This window comes from Myotis nattereri, assembly GCF_964212035.1.
Source record: "Myotis nattereri genome assembly, chromosome: 1".
In the NCBI taxonomy this organism is placed as follows: Eukaryota; Metazoa; Chordata; class Mammalia; order Chiroptera; family Vespertilionidae; genus Myotis; species Myotis nattereri.
The window spans coordinates 206,669,181-206,685,449 of record NC_138075.1 but is presented as its reverse complement, the minus strand read 5'-3'; the positions used below and the strand labels follow the sequence as shown (position 1 = coordinate 206,685,449).

The window sequence follows — 16,269 nt, the reverse complement described above, 5'->3', positions numbered from 1 at the left end:
AAGGAAAGAGAAAAGCATACCGAGACTCAGAGGAGGTGTGGTGTGGAAGTAAAATACAGAGGTACAGAGGTGCATGCGGAGAGGGTTGGCAGCTGAGGACGTGGTTGTCTTTTTCAATCGGGAGTGAGTCTCAAGCTCTGAGCTCCAGTTCTGGGCGAGTCTCTGGGGACCCAGACTCATACGGGAGAAACTGGACTGTCTGGCATCAGTTGGAACTCGAGGGCAGCTTTCTCTCGGGGTGCTTGCAGCGACTGCCTGGACACTGAGAAGCAGGGCCTCTGAGGGCAGGACTGAGAGCAGCCATAACTGCTCGCTCCACCCTGTTGATCCCCTGAGACCCCGCCCTGTCCAAGCCATGGAGGCTTTTGCATATGAAAGGCCAGGCCCTTTGCAATCTGATAATTACCTAACAAACTGCAGCTGGCCCAAGGCCCCTGGGCAACTTGCATTGCATCACAGCTGGCTCCTGCTGGATGGCCTCAGGCAGAGACTAGATTAGCACCTCCTTAGAGATCCAGGAGCCAGTGTGCCTGGTGGTCAGAGTGGGACCATCCAGATTGCAGCTCCTTGGATTCATAAAGGACACACGCATGGGGCAGACTCAGCGAGCACCAAAGCCCCATTGAAGCAAGTCTTGCCCCAGAGGGGTGTCTCCAGCACAGAAGTTCTCCCACTGCAGACACAGCTGATTCTCACAGCCAGTTGGCCTGGAGGTCAATCCCTCCCAGTGTTACCTACAACAATCAAGGCTTAACTACAACAAGACTGTGCACAAAGCCCACAAGGGGGTGCACCAAGAGTGTCTACCTCAGGTAATTGGGGAAGGCTGAGCCACTGGGCCCTATAGGACACCTAGCACAGAAAGCCACTCTATCGACACAGCGAAGCATAAAAAAATGCGGAGACAAAGAAACAGGACACAAATGACAGAAATGGAGGAAAGCAAACTACTGGATACAGAATTCAAAACCACACTTTTAAGGTTTTTCAAGAATTTTCTAGAAACCGCAGATAAACTTAATGAGCCCCTCAAGAAATCTAATGAGACCCTCGAGGTTGTGATAAAGGACCAACTAGAAATTAAGCATACACTGACTGAAATAAAGAATAATATACAGACTCCCAACAGCAGACCAGAGGATCTCAAGAATCAAGTCAAAGATTTGAAATACAAAGAAGCAAAAAACACCCAACCGGAAAAGCAAAATGAAAAAAGAATCCAAAAATACGAAGATAGTGTAAGGAGCCTCTGGGACAGCTTCAAGCATACCAACATCCGAATTATAGGGGTGCCAGAAGAAGAGAGAGCAAGATACTGAAAACCTATTTGAAGAAATAATGACAGAAAACTTCCCCTACCTGGTGAAAGAAATAGACTTGCAAGTCCAGGAAGCTCAGAGAACCCCAAACAAAAGGAATCCAAAGAGGACCACACCAAGACACATCATAATTAAAATGCCAAGAGCAAAAGACAAAGAGAGAATCTTAAAAACAGCAAGAGAAAGAAACTCAGTTACCTACAAGGGAGTACCCATATGACTGTCAGCTGATTTCTCAACAGAAACTATGCAGGCCAGAAGGGAGTGGCAAGAAATATTCAAAGTGATGAATGCCAAGAACCTACAACCAAGATTACTTTATCCAGCAAAGCTATCATTCAGAATTGAAGGTCAGATAAAGAGCTTCACAGATAAGAAAAAGCTAAAGGAGTTCATCACCACTAAACCAGTATTATATGAAACGCTGAAAGGTATCCTTTAAGAAGAGGAAGAAGAAGAAAAAGGTACAGATACAAATTATGAACAACAAATACACATCTATCAACAAGTGAATCTAAAAATCAAGTTAATAAACAATCTGATGAACTGAATAAACTGGTGATTATAATCGAATCAGGGGCAAAAAAAGGGAGTGGACTGACTATTCTTGGGGGGAAAGGGGTGTGGGGGATGCAGGAAGAGACTGAACAAAAATTGTGCACCTATGGATGAGGACAGTGGGGGGGGGGAGGGGGGAGGGGGGAGGGTGGGGTGGGAAACGGATGGAGGGGAGCTATGGGGAGAAAAAAAAGAACAGTGTAATAATCTGAACAATAAAGATTTAATTTAAAAAAAATATATAGGGCACATGACGGTTGCGGGCTTGATCCCTATAGAGGGCGTGCAGAAGGCAGCCGATCAATGATTCTCTCTCATCATTGATGTTTCTATCTCTCCCTCTCCCTTCCTCTCTGAAATCAATAAAAATGTATTTTAAAAAGTGGTTGATTAGAATCCAGGGTTATCAATTATCAAGACCAGTACCATTAATTCTAACTCTTTATTTCATATATATGCAGTATATAAAATAAATGTATTTCACAGTGGCAAACATTACATACTAGAAACATCCAGAAAGCTCACTTAAGAACACCACCACTGAGCAGGATTTGTACTCTCCCACCATGTAAGGTGAGAATGATACTGTTCAGGGCTCTGGAAGACAAGCCCCCATTTCTTCATAAACCCACAGAGGTATTTTTTACTCTATAGTCAAGACAATCTAATATTTGCCACTAGGGTTGATGGTAACTGAATCTTAAATCAGTTTGTGCGGTAGAAAAATGAAGGGAAAGAAAATTACCTTTTCAGGTTGTGTAAAAAATTTCATTGGAAGTACTGGATCCTTTGGTGAGTCTGCATTGCACAAAGCACTTTTACTATTTATAACACACAGAGCCACATCACATACAGTATAAAGTTTCTAGGGAGAAAAAAAAAGAAAGGTCATATATAGCTTTCAGTAGTGCAAAACAATTACAAGAACCAATTCTACCCAATGCATAAAATGGAATCAAAAGAAGAATGTGTGGTTATTATTTATTCCTTGAACATTCCGCATTTGTATTTAAATGTCCTCTGTTAATGCCAAGTATGCATTAACAACAGCAAACAAACCAAATCAAAGTAAACCAAAGGAAACAGAAAAAAATAGATCTACTTGTTTGTAAATCTCACTAAAAGTTTGTCAGACAGTACATTTGTAAAATGTATTAGTTCTCATCCCCTTGCTCTGGAGAAGTTTTAATGTCTTTTCAGAGTAATAAACATGCCTCAAATAATAGAATTCAATAGTAACGAAACACAATAAAAACTGACTATAAGTATATATTGGTATATTCTGTAATCAATGTATTATGTAATAGCAAAAACAATGGGACAATAGTATTTTTTTCCTGTGACATCTTACGGGACCAACATCTTACTTCATTTGTCTTGGATTCATCTGGAGACTGGGCATCTTTTGTTAACTTGATGTTCTCTGCCATCTTCTTCATAAAGGCATGGCTATTGTTTTCATTCTTTGTCATTAAAACTTCAAGCATGAACCATAGGCACCTAAATGGTAAACATTATTCACCTATTACAGAGACTAAATGTAGGTGTTTTTGCTTAAATGGATTAAATATCTTCTTGGAAAGTTCTGATACTTGAATATAATAAGAGTAAAATATACAATGGGGGGGGGGGAGACTTATGTAATACTTTAAACAATAAAGAATTTAAATTAAAAAAATATAAAGAAAACCCTAATAGAAATATCCTAATATTAAATTAAAATGTAAAATTAAATCACCAAAATATTAAAGACAGCTAATAGTGAGAAAATATGACAGTTTCATGAGGCACATAAAGACTCATTCTAGCTCAGCCAGCGTGGCTCAGTGGTGGAGCACTGACCTATGAACCAGGAGGTCACAGTTTGATTCCCGGTCAGGGCATATGCCTCACAGTGTGGGGCGAGCAGGAGGCAGCCAATCAATGAATGGTTCTCTCTCATCACTCACTAAGGTTTCTATTTCTCTCCCTCTCCCTTCCTCTTGAGGGGGGAGGGGGGGAAGACTCATTCTAACCCTGACTGGTGTGGCTCAAATGGTTAGTGTTGTCCTGTATTCTGAAAGGTCTTGGGTTCGATTCCCAGTCAGGGGACACACCTAAGTTTTGGCTTCCATCCTCGGTCAGGGTGCATATGGGAGGCAACTAATATATCTCTCTCACATTGATGTTTCTCTCTCCCTTCCCCTCTCTAAAACCAGTAAACATATCCTCAGGCGAGGATTAAAAAAACAAAGAGTAGCCCTAACCAGTTTGGCTCAGCGGATAGGACGTCGGCCTTCGGATTCAAGGGTCCCAGGTTCGATTCCGGTCAAGGGCATGTACCTTGGTTGCGGGCACATCCCCAGTAGCGGGTGTGGCAAGAGGCAGCTAATCAATGTTTCTCTCTCATCAATGTTTCTAACTCTCTATCCCTCTCCCTCCCTCTCTGTAAAAAAAAAAAATCAATAAAACATATATTAAAAAACAAACAAAAAAACAAAACCCACATACACACAGAGTACAAAGCAAAAGCCAGCAATGGAAAAGAAAGTAAGTATCGCTTTAAAGTTTCTTGGAGGCCATTTGTAGACAATCCTAGGCCACCTCTCACTCTTTCACCCTGCATCACATACCAAATTCCGGTTTACATAAAGAATACTCTTAGAACCAGTGTTTTGTGATCGTTTACTTGCCTGTCTTTCCTCTAGAGACCAATATGTACCTGGTGTAACAAATCCCATTTGTATTACCCCAGTTTTGCCACAGAGTATTTTGCATGTTCACACATATTCTCAGGCATTATCTTTTGAGGTTGAAAATAAAGATCGTTTAAAGCAGAGAAATTTTTAAATCATGGCTTTCTTTCTAAGTTGTCAAACTAAGTAACTGAAGTATGTATTAATATAAACAGAAAAAATTACAAAACATAAAACTATAAAAGGCACATAAAAGACCAACCAGATTGAGTTAGCTGGAAAACTTATTTACACGAAAAACTTAATTTGCTGATAGTAGAATAAATGTACTATGCATTGCCCTTGGTTTGGCTCAAGCAGGATCTTTGAGGAAACTGCATTTTTCTTATGGGGTCAGCAGTATGGCTCAATTAGAACACTTTGCTCAAATGTCAGTGTCAGTGAGTAAAGAATTACTCTAGCTTTGCCAGGGACCCTCTATATCAGGGGTGGGCAACCTTTTTGTGAGTGTGTGCCAAAACCAACAAAATCTCTGCAAAAATTCTGTCAAAGTATGGCATTCAAAGGAGGAAGCTTCATTTCCTGGAATGTTCTTCTATAAGATACTGTGTGTGAGGTTGGGGGAGGGGGAAGATATTACTCTGAAGTCTACTTTAATAGGTGAAAATAGGTGCAAAATAATTACAAGAACCAATTTTTGCTTAAATGGATTAAGTATCTTCTTGGAAAGTTCTGATACTTGAGTATAATAAGAGTAAAATATACAATGGGGAGGGAGGAAGGAGACTTATGTAATACTTTAAACAATAAAGAATTTAAATTAAAAAATATAAAGAAAACCCTAATGATTAATAGAAATATCCTAATATAAAATTAAAATGGAAAATTAAATCACCAAAATATTAAAGACAGCTAATAATGAGAAAATATGAGCTTCATGAGGCACATAAAGACTCATTCTAGCACAGCCAGCGTGGCTCAGTGGTGGAGCCACTAGGCACCAAAGTTCATTTATTTTATTCATGAAGATATACTATAGCCTCAGTAGCACTATCTCAATATGCCTAGTTTGTAAAAATTGCAAAATTTTTTACAATTTTTTTTAGTAAACTGTCTTATTTCTTTATTAAATATATATTTAAATTGGTTCTTGTAATTATTTTGCACCTTTAATCCTTAAAGTAGGAAATAAAGGATTAAAAGAGTTAATTAAGAGTCTTTTATTAGAATAAAAGTGTGTTTTTTTCTAATGGGAATAGTAAGAGAAAAAATTAAGCATTGTTTTTTTAGCAAATTGTTTTATTTATTTATTAAATATATATTTTATTGATTTTTTTTTTTGCAGAGAGGAAGAGAGAGGGATAGAGAGTTAGAAACATCGATGAGAGAGAAACATCGATTCAGCTGCCTCCTGCACACTCCCTATTGGGTATGTGCCCACAACCAAGGTACATGCCCTTGACCGGAATCAAATCTGGGACCCTTGAGTCCGCAGACCAACGCTTTATCCACTGAGCCAAACCGGTTAGGGCTAAGCATTTTTTAAAAAGTAAAAATAATTTTAAGAATTAATGAAAATCAACATGACTTACTCTTTAATATCACGAAGCTGATCAACATCTTGTGATCTTGTAAAATCTGGATCATGGGCTAGCAGATGAATCATGTATGGAACTACGTATTCAGGCAACAGTGATAATAATTTCTCTAAAATGAAAACATTATTATTAACAACAGTAATGGTAGCTTTTATACCCCCCTCAGTTATTCTACATTAAAGGCAACATAAATCCCAATACTGAAATATTTTATTTCTATTTTAAAGGTTATAAACCAAAAGAATAAATTAGATGATATAGAGCAGGGGTGGGCAACCCCTGGCACGTGTGCCAAACATGGCACGCCAGTAACTTTTGCTGGCACGCAAAACCCTCTCTTATAATCTTCCATTTACAATTTTTTTCTTAATATCGACTTCTTTATTTTTCAGATAAATTCAGTGTAGGTGCATCTTAGATAAATAAATAATTTTACATAACAAGTTATCTTAAAGACCAAAGACATGGATTGACGAGAGAGGGGAAGAGCAATTTCTATGCCTCTGCCTTAACTCTCCCTTCCTTCTTAGATCTGACCAGTGTTTTGGTTTCATCCACATACGCTTGTGAATCTTTGTTCTCAGTGGTGAATTTTGTAAAGTCTCGTTATAGGAGTAGCCTGACGGATGAAAGTAGTAGCTCGTGCATATCTCTGAAGGTCACGAAATATAAACCTGATGTAAAATCTCTGTCATCAGTGATGCAGCAGCAAAAGTCCCACTGATAATATCAAACGGAGTCATAAAGTTTTCTGTCGGACTATCAGTGTACATGTATACATTAAAAAATAAATGTATTTTTCATCATCATATACTGTGTTTTTGTCGCTCAAATGAATTTTATTATTTCTTCAAGATTCTTCACATACGTACACCTTAAGAGATATCAAGCAGGCGTAACGTGTTCTCAAAAAATTAGGGCTGGCACGCAGAAGAATTTTGAGTCAGAGATTTTGCTGGTTTTGGCACACACTCACAAAAAGGTTGCCCACCCCTGATATAGAGGGTCCCTGGCAAAGCTAGAGTAATTCTTTACTCACTGACACTGACATTTGAGCCAAGTGTTCTAACTGAGCCATACTGCTGACCCCATAAGAAAAATGCAGTTTCCTCAAACAGTATCATGCACTATAGAGGACTCAGAAACCAGAACTTTAGTTTGTAGGTACATCATAATTGCAAAGAGAGCATTCTACAAAAATCCCAGTGTTATTATAAATTACAATAGAAATATATAAACTACTCCCCCCAATGACATATTGACAGGATATGCTTGCACACTAGAAACTTTCCCGGTGACTTACCAGTAGCCATGGGGTTCTGCTTAATGTACTCCCTGCGTATACTGATATTCTTTAGTAAACACTGCCGTGCATGTGCTCTTCTCTCCTTCACAGGATCTTTGGCACATAAGGCAAAAATCGCCATATACTCCAACGGAAGAAGTAACTTCACAAGGGCCTTATGCAGTTTCTGAGCAAATATCTGCCTTACTTGGTAGCACTCATCCTACAGCACAAAACCAGAAATACTTAAATACAATCTCTTTCATACACATATCCACACAGTAAATGGATCTATATCCACAGAATACTTTCTATGTACTTAACTTTGAAGGCTAAGTAACTGACAAAAATAAGATGGTTACTTACATTAATAACAAGTGCACAGAGCTGAAACTGTTCTGGGGTTATAATTTCATGGTAACAAGGTTCCTGAGCAAGCTTCATTATGGCACTACCAGCAGCTAATCGCAAGCGAGACATATCAGATTTACTATAAACAAAAAAGAAATAAACATTTCCTATAACCATTATCATTCATAAAAATACTGTGATCCCTTTTTTGAGTATTAAGTATCCAGCACAATTTATGCTTAAAATGACAATGTACAAATATGGGAAAGCTACTTTGAGTCCTTGAACTCAATATAGATAAAAAGGCTCGAATCATTGAGACTATCTGATAATATATTCATGTGCTTTCATTTTTAGTTATGGTCTAGCTTAGATCCTCCACACAGCCAATAAACTCTGCTCACAATCACAACCACACTAACTGCAGCTCTCAGAAGAACATTAGGAACTACGCTTCTCATTTTAAGAGGAATACAGGTTCATTGTAGAAAATCTGATATAAAAAAACACCAAATTAAAATTACCTATTATTTAAAACATATTTCCAACAATTTTTAAATGCACATGCTTGTATACACACGTTTAATAGAATTCCATCTTAAGCCTATTGTCTGATGAAATGAATGGCTAGAAATTAGGAAATGATTTGTACCAGAAAAGGGCAGGTATTAGACAAATACCTAAAAGGAAAGGATACCACCCTCGCTGGCATGGCTCAGAGGTTAGAACATTGGCCTGAGCACTGAAGGGTCAAGGGTCTGATTCCCGGTCATGGGCACATACCTGGGTTTGATCCCTGGCCGGTCAGGTGCATGTGAGAGGTAACTAATCGATGTGTCTCTTTCACATCGATGTTTCTCTCTCTCTTTCCCTCAGTCCCTTTCACTTTCTCTAAAAATCATTGGGCCCGAGACAGTCTGGCTCAGTGGACAGAGCGTCGGGCCTGGGGACTGAAGGGTCCCAGGTTTGATTCTGGTCAAGGGCACATGCCTGGATTGCAGGCTAGATCCCCAGTAGGGGGTGTGCAGGAGACAGCCGATCAATGATCCTCTCTCATCATTGATGTTTCTGTCTCTCTCCCCCTCTCCCTCTCTGAAATTAAAAAAAAATGAAACAAATCATTGGAAAAAAAATCTTCTGGTGAGGATTAACAACAAAATTTAAAGGAAAGGATATGGAGATGAGAACCAGTCTATTTTGGGTACCAATCTCCGAGGAGACTTTCTTTTGCACCATCAGTTTTAAAAGGGAAACTGGGATGTCCATGCACTCTCACTCAGTCGACTTTTTATCACCTAAATCAGGGGTGGGGAACGTCCGGCCTGCAGGCCGTATACGGCCTGCAAAATCATTTGGTCTGGCCCTGCCAAGGTATTAGGTGTGAGTTCATGAAATGTTTGACCAAATATAGCAGGCTATTTTTTTTTAAAATATGTTTTATTGATTTTTTACAGAGAGGAAGGGAGAGGGATACAGAGTTAGAAACATCGATGAGAAAGATCGATTCAGCTGCCTCTTGCATGCCCCCTACTGGGGATGTGCCTGCAACCCAGGTACATGCCCTTGACCGGAATCAAACCTGGGACCCTTCAGTCCGCAGGCCGATGCTCTATCCGCTGAGCCAAACTGTTTAGGACAGCAGGCTAATTTTTAAATTGATAATTTTGTATTGCTTGTGAATGATGCTATAAATATGGCAGAAAAAAGGTTCCCTACTCCCGATCCTAAATAGTAAAAAGTGACACTGAATGGGATGAAAGGACGATCTTCTCACCTCAACTTCTATGCGAAACATAGCATGGCTTTGAAGACAATAGGAAATGTGAAAATCTGGTCAGAATTCATAAGGGACTATTCTTTAGCGTAGCAGTCGCCAACCTTCTGGACTTCACAGGCCACCAGTTGGCGACTGCGGATTTAGCATACAAGAAGAGAAAGCATGGCACTTTTGGGTAATAGAACTGTCAAAGTGAGCACTGGTAACAATGAGGGACCATTAATTGGCTTCTGAGGCAGCAAGAGAAACACTTCACAGGCTTGATCTCATTTAATTTTCATTCCATAAGATGAGGAAATTGAAGCTTAGAAAAGTGATTTAAGTTCACAGTTAGTAAACAGATTATACAATTGTATTAAGTTTCTGATTCTACAGCCCAAGTTATACCATAGGTATGTAATATCAAATTATAATCTACCTAATATTGCATGATATGTGTTCTATAATTAAACACTCCCCTATTTTTTTGTGATAATAAAAAATGGTGGAAAGAGCATGATTCTTTTACTATTTCATGAGCGTAAAGAGTCTAAGGATAACATTTTTAAGAATCTAGACAAAAAATGACAAACTATCCTGACAAGACTATGCCAATATATATTTACTGGAATAATGAGGGAATCCATTTCCCTGATCCCATGGAACTACTGCTTTAAAAATACATAGATAGCCCTAACTGGTTTGGCTCAGTGGATAGAGCGTCGGCCTGTGAACTGAGGGGTCCCAGGTTCAATTCCAGTCAAGGGCATGTACCTTGGTTGTGGGCACATCCCCAGTGGGGTAGTGTGCAGGAGGCAGCTGATCGATGTTTCTCTCTCATCAATGTTTCTAACTCTCTATCCCTCTCCCTTCCTCTCTCTAAAAAAAAAAGAAAAAAAAAATCAATAAAATATATTTAAAAAAATAAAATAAATATATATTTTTGCCCAGCTGGCATGGCTCAGCAGTTGAGCATTGACCTATAGGTCACGGTCTGATTTGGGTCAGGGCACAGCCAGGGTTGCAGGCTTGATCCCCAGTAGTGGGCATGTAGGAGGCAGCTAATCAATGATTCTCTCTCATATTGATGTTTCTATCTTTCTCTCCCTCTTTGAAATCAATAAAATAGAAATTAAAACAAATATATAAAATACTTTTGCTGATCTAATAGACAAGATGCATCACTTAGGTTTAAATCGTATTTAGTGATGTTAAACATTTAAAAAAAACCATTTTTATTGATTTCAGAGAGGAAGGGAGAGGGAGAGAGAGACAGAAACATCAATGATGAGAGAGAATCATTGATCGGCTGCCTTCTGCATACCCCCTATTGGGGATCAAGCCCGAAACCCAGGCATGTACCCTTGACCAGAATCGAACCCAGAACCCTCCAGACCACAGGCTGAGGTTCTATCCACTGAGCCAAATTGGCTAGGGCATGTTAGACATTTTTAAAGGTAAACTGATACATAGTCTTCTGGGGATCCTGCCTATTTATCATTGATTTGTAGAAGCTCCTTTTATTAAGCCTTTGCCATGCACTATACATAGTTTCCCTAAATTTAAAATTTATTATTCCTAACTCAGCTCTAATCTTCAATCTGTTCATACAAAGCTGCCCTTGGCTTATTCTATGATAAAAGTAATTTTTCATGATTTTCTTCAGTTTATCAAAACATTCAGCATCTCTACTGTAAATGCTCATTTCCTATCTCTTCCACCAGAATGCATATTCCTTGGAGGGAGAGATTTTGTATGTTTAAAAAGCATAGCAGTACCTGATATGAGAGTGCTCAATAAATACTCTATGAATAAATGAATAATAAAATCTGTCCTCTAACACCAGTTTTAAAGTAGGATGCATCACCAGTAGAATTCTTTAGTTATTTCTGTTAGTGCTTTCGAAATCTAGTATATCAAGAATTTGAAATAAGCTAGGATCATAAAAACTTGTGGGTTTTATTTTCATCTTAGAAAGAACAGAAAGTAGAGATGGTAATTTCACAGATTTGAAAAGCAAAAATGTGTAGAAATGAAAACATTTATTTTGCATTTGCAGGACCTTGTAGTTTTCTGCAATCCACTAGACAGTGGTCGGCAAACTGCGGCTTGCGAGCCACATGGGGCTCTTTGGCCCCTTGAGTGTGGCTCTTCCACAAAATACCGACTTCTGTGCATGGGCCAGAAGTTTCAATTGCACTGTACATACGCGCCCGCACGTGGTATTTTGTGGAAGAGCCACACTCAAGGGGCCAAAGAGCCCCATGTGGCTCGTGAGCCGCAGTTTGCCGACCACTGCACTAGGAGGCTGCAAGCTGTCTTTTTTGGGAACCTACGCTGAAATTTTTATTCCTTTCATGTTATCAAGTCACTCCACTTTTTTAATCACTATACTATACAGGGTAAGTTCCTTAAAGGAAAGAATGGAGCCGAAACCGGTTTGGCTCAGTGGATAGAGCGTCGGCTTGCGGACTGAAGGGTCCCAGGTTCGGTTCCGGTCAAGGGCATGTACCTGGGTTGCGGGCATATCCCCAGTAGGAGATGTGCAGGAGGCAGCTGATCGATGTTTCTCTCTCATCGATGTTTCTAACTCTCTATCTCTCTCCCTTCCTCTCTGTAGAAAATCAATAAAATATATTAAAAAAAAAAAAAAGGAAAGAATGGAATCTTACCTATTTTTGCTGCAACGTTTTTCATAGTGTTTTGTTTGCAAAGAGTAGTATTCAACAGATAATTGTTGAAACAAATGCTGATGCTAACTGTAACATTACTACAGTGATAATGACTAAAAATGTATTGGGAAGAGTTTAGTCTTTAGGAGTGAAGAAAAATACAGCATCACTATTGAGATGTAAAACCCAAGTGAGTACATGAAAATTGATTCCAAAGTACATGGCGCAATTACAATATTCAATATTAAGTAAATAATTCCTATGTAAGCTCTACCAACATTGAGCTAAAAAAATTAAAAACGAAAAAAATCTCACCTGATCCTCTTCTGCTCTGTCAGGTCACCCTCACTAACCAACATCGCTGATAATAACCGAAGAGTTGAATTGGCAGATTTAGACTGGTTGTTTTTCATACCCAACAGCCACCTTACCAGAAGTTTAATTGCCTGTACCTATAAAATATTAACATGCTAAAAAAAGAAAGCAACCTAAAATACCATTTAATGGAAGATTAATTTAGTTAATTAGATAAGTGAAAATACTTAATTGCCAGCAGACATGTTTTATTAAACAAGTCTGCAGAATAATAACAATAACAATAAGGACTAATATTTATTCCATTTAATCTGCCACCAGGCACTTTTCCTAGGGCTGTAAATGTATTAACTTATTTAATCTCCAAGCAACTTTATGAGGGAAGTATTATTTCCACAATAAAGACAACTGAGACATCATGACAGATAACTTGCCCAAGGTGTGGCTCCTGAACTCATGCCTTTCACACTCTAACACTTGCCCAGTGTTTTTAAAGTATGTGAAAATATATTGTTTAAAATAACTATTTAAACTATGACAATTATAGTGATTAAAAATAACTATTTAGATAGACTAATATTCTTTGTAGTACTGAAAAACTATTTTGATGAAACCATCAAATCTAATTCAGTCTCATTTAACATTCTGGTGGAAAAAAAAAACAACCAAGACTAGGAGATTCCATTTGTGGTCATAATTACTTGGAAGCTTATACTCAAAAGACTGCTACCAATATATGTGAAAGCACTAGCTAAAGGATCTAGGTGTCATTTAATATATTTACTGACAACCTGGAAAAAGGAACTGATGGAATATATAATGACTCTGAAGTTACACAAGGTGAAACAGATTATCAAGGAAAGTGATAATGGAGAAGTCTTGTTTTAAATCCCAACACTACCACTTTAAAATTAGTGTTATGAGGTACAATTTACATCTACTGAAAGTTACCAATTCGATGACAGCCATCTGTTTTTGCCAAGTTAATATTAATATGCTTATAGGTAGGTAGATAGTGGTGGTGAGGCTAGATCTGAGATCTAGATTTTGAGCATCAACATTCTGCAAACAGTCACTTGAGTGACTCACTGAAAATATTTTAGCAGCAGGAAGGTCTACATAAGATGCAGACATATTATCTATATATAAATAACTCAGTGAAAACTATGGTTTCTTTGAGAAACACACAACTTTTGATCTAAAAATAAAGCAACTCATTTGAAACTGATTCTTAACTATTAGGTTAAAAAAAGGTTATCTATGAATGTTTATTATTTCAACATAAACGTTATTAAGACCTGCACAAATTTACCTTTGCTAGTACTTCTGGGGAAACCTCTTCATCTGGAGACCACAATTTTCCATTCTTCTCACCTGTTGACTATAGTCAATTGAATAAATTTAATTTTTAGAAAAAAAATTAAAGTTTTTCTCATTAAGTTTTTCATGCTGAACAATGTAGTGCTATAGGAAAGTCATCAAGAATAGCTTAGACCCTAACCGGTTTGGCTCAGTGGATAGAGCATCGGCCTGCGGACTGAAGGGTCCCAGGTTCGATTCTGGTCAAGGGCATGTACATTGGTTGCGGGCACATACCCAGTAGGGAGTGTGCAGGAGGCAGCTGATTGATGTTTCTTTCTCATCGATGTTTCTAACTCTCTATCCCTCTCCCTTCCTCTCTGTAAAAAATCAATAAAATATATTAAAAAAAAAAAAGAATAGCTTAGAAAAGAACAAAGTTGAAGAACTCAAACGTCCTTATTTTGAAGCTTACTAGAGATCTATAGTAATCAAGATAGTGTGATTGGTACTGACATAAATACAGGCATTTAGACCAACGAAATGAAAGAGAAACCAGAAAACCCTCATATATATATGTTTAACTGATTTTTTAAGGGCGTTAAGATCAATTATTAAAGAAAGAAGAGTCTCTTCAACAAATGGCACTAGATATCCACAGGCAAAAGAATAAAGGGTAACTTACCATATATCATATAAAATATGAACTTGAAATAGATCAAAAGATCTAATTTAAGAGTTAGAAAACTATAAAACTCTCAAGAAGATATAGAGGGAAATCTTTATGATCTTGGATTTAGCAAATATCTGACAAAGGTTTAATATTCAGATTATATAAAGAATTCTTACAACTCAACAACGAAGACAAACAACTCAATTAAAGGTGGACAAAGGATTTTGACTATCCAAAGAAAATATATAAATGGCCAACAAGCACATGAAAAAAAATCCTCATCATCATTAGTCTTTAGGGAAACATAAATCAAAACCACAAGATAATGCTTCTTGTATAGCTATTATAAAAAAACACCCAGAAAAGAATAGTGTTGCAAAGATGTATTGGAACTGGAAGCCTTGTGCATTGCTGGTGGGAATATAGAGCTGCTGTGGGAAACAGGTGATCCCTCAAAAAGTTTAACATAGAATGACTATATGACTATATGACTCAGGAATTCCACTCCTAGGTATATACCCCAAAGATCTGAAAACAGGGACTCAAATGTTCATATCAGCATTATTCATATAATCAATAGGTAGAAAAAATCCAAGTGTTTATCAACAAATGAATAAACAATATGTAGGCTACACACACAATGGATTATTATTCCAGCATAAAATGAAGTTCTGACACATACTACAATATAACACAACCTTGAAAGCATTATACTCAATGAAATAAGCCAGACACAAAAGGACAAATACTGTATGATAAGAGGTATGTAGAAAAGGCAAATTGATAGAGCCAGCAAGTAGAACAGAGTTTACCAGGGGTTGGAAGCAATGGGAAGTCATTGGTTAGTGAATATAGTTTCCATCTGAGATGGTAAGTTCTGGAAGTATATAGTAGTGATGGTTCCACAACAATGTGGGTGCATATGTTAGCTGGTAGTCTGGGCCATTTCGGAAGAGTTACTTGGCTTTCCTGAGTGTCTCCCATGTACTGGTATACAAGAGGTATGTATATGTTATTAAACTTGTTTGTTTTTTAAAATGAATCAAAACAAAAACATCCAACAAAAAGATTAAGAATGTGGTTGAATATAGCATAAACTGTACACTTAATGGTAAAAATGGCAAAATTTATTTTATGTATATATTATCACACACAAAAGAGTCATTTTAAATTAGGATCCTTTAACAATTAAGTCATCATCTAAGAGGTGCCTTAAATTTCACATTTGTTGCCAGCCACATCTAGCAACAGTTCGAAAAACAGCACAAAAATGTGGAATAGGAATGAGACTTTGGCCATGCTCTTCCATCCTTGTCTATTACATCCAAATGGGGGAAGGGAAAAAAAAAAAAAAAAGAGTGCACTGCCAAGTATCTTTCTATCTAAGCCCAGATACTTCAAAATGCTAGTCAAATACAATTCCACTTAGATTTTTAACAATGCTTGATAAAACAAAATTCTGGCATTCAAATAAATTGTCCTTTGACTTATATTTTTTACATCATAATTTATCCATCTCATGTTCTCATTTTTTTCTTTCTTTTTAAAAAAATTATTAAGGAAGGGAGAGGGAGCGAGAGATAGAGAGAGCTAGAGATAGAAACATCAATGATGAGAGAGAACCATTGATCAGCTCCCTCCTGCACGCCACCCACTGGGGGTAGGGTCCACAACATGGGCGTGTGGCCTTTGACCAGAATCAAACCTGGGACCCTTCAGTCCTCCGGCCGATGCTCTATCCGCTGAGCCAAACCAGCTAGGGCTCATT

The 16,269-nt window shown here is 37.9% G+C and overlaps 1 protein-coding gene across 1 annotated transcript in view; it reads right to left on the bottom strand.

The window, feature by feature from the left end:
* The window catches only part of PDS5A (PDS5 cohesin associated factor A), a 99,333-nt gene that overhangs the window by 11,216 nt on the left and 71,848 nt on the right, over positions 1-16,269 (bottom strand). Inside the window, exons 22-28 of the mRNA XM_081092885.1 lie at positions 13,842-13,910; positions 12,530-12,666; positions 7,802-7,925; positions 7,454-7,658; positions 6,145-6,259; positions 3,245-3,377; positions 2,623-2,742 (exon numbers count right to left, since the gene is read on the bottom strand). Coding sequence (XP_080949011.1) covers positions 2,623-2,742; positions 3,245-3,377; positions 6,145-6,259; positions 7,454-7,658; positions 7,802-7,925; positions 12,530-12,666; positions 13,842-13,910 — 903 coding nt within the window. The remainder of the gene's footprint in view (positions 1-2,622; positions 2,743-3,244; positions 3,378-6,144; positions 6,260-7,453; positions 7,659-7,801; positions 7,926-12,529; positions 12,667-13,841; positions 13,911-16,269) is intronic.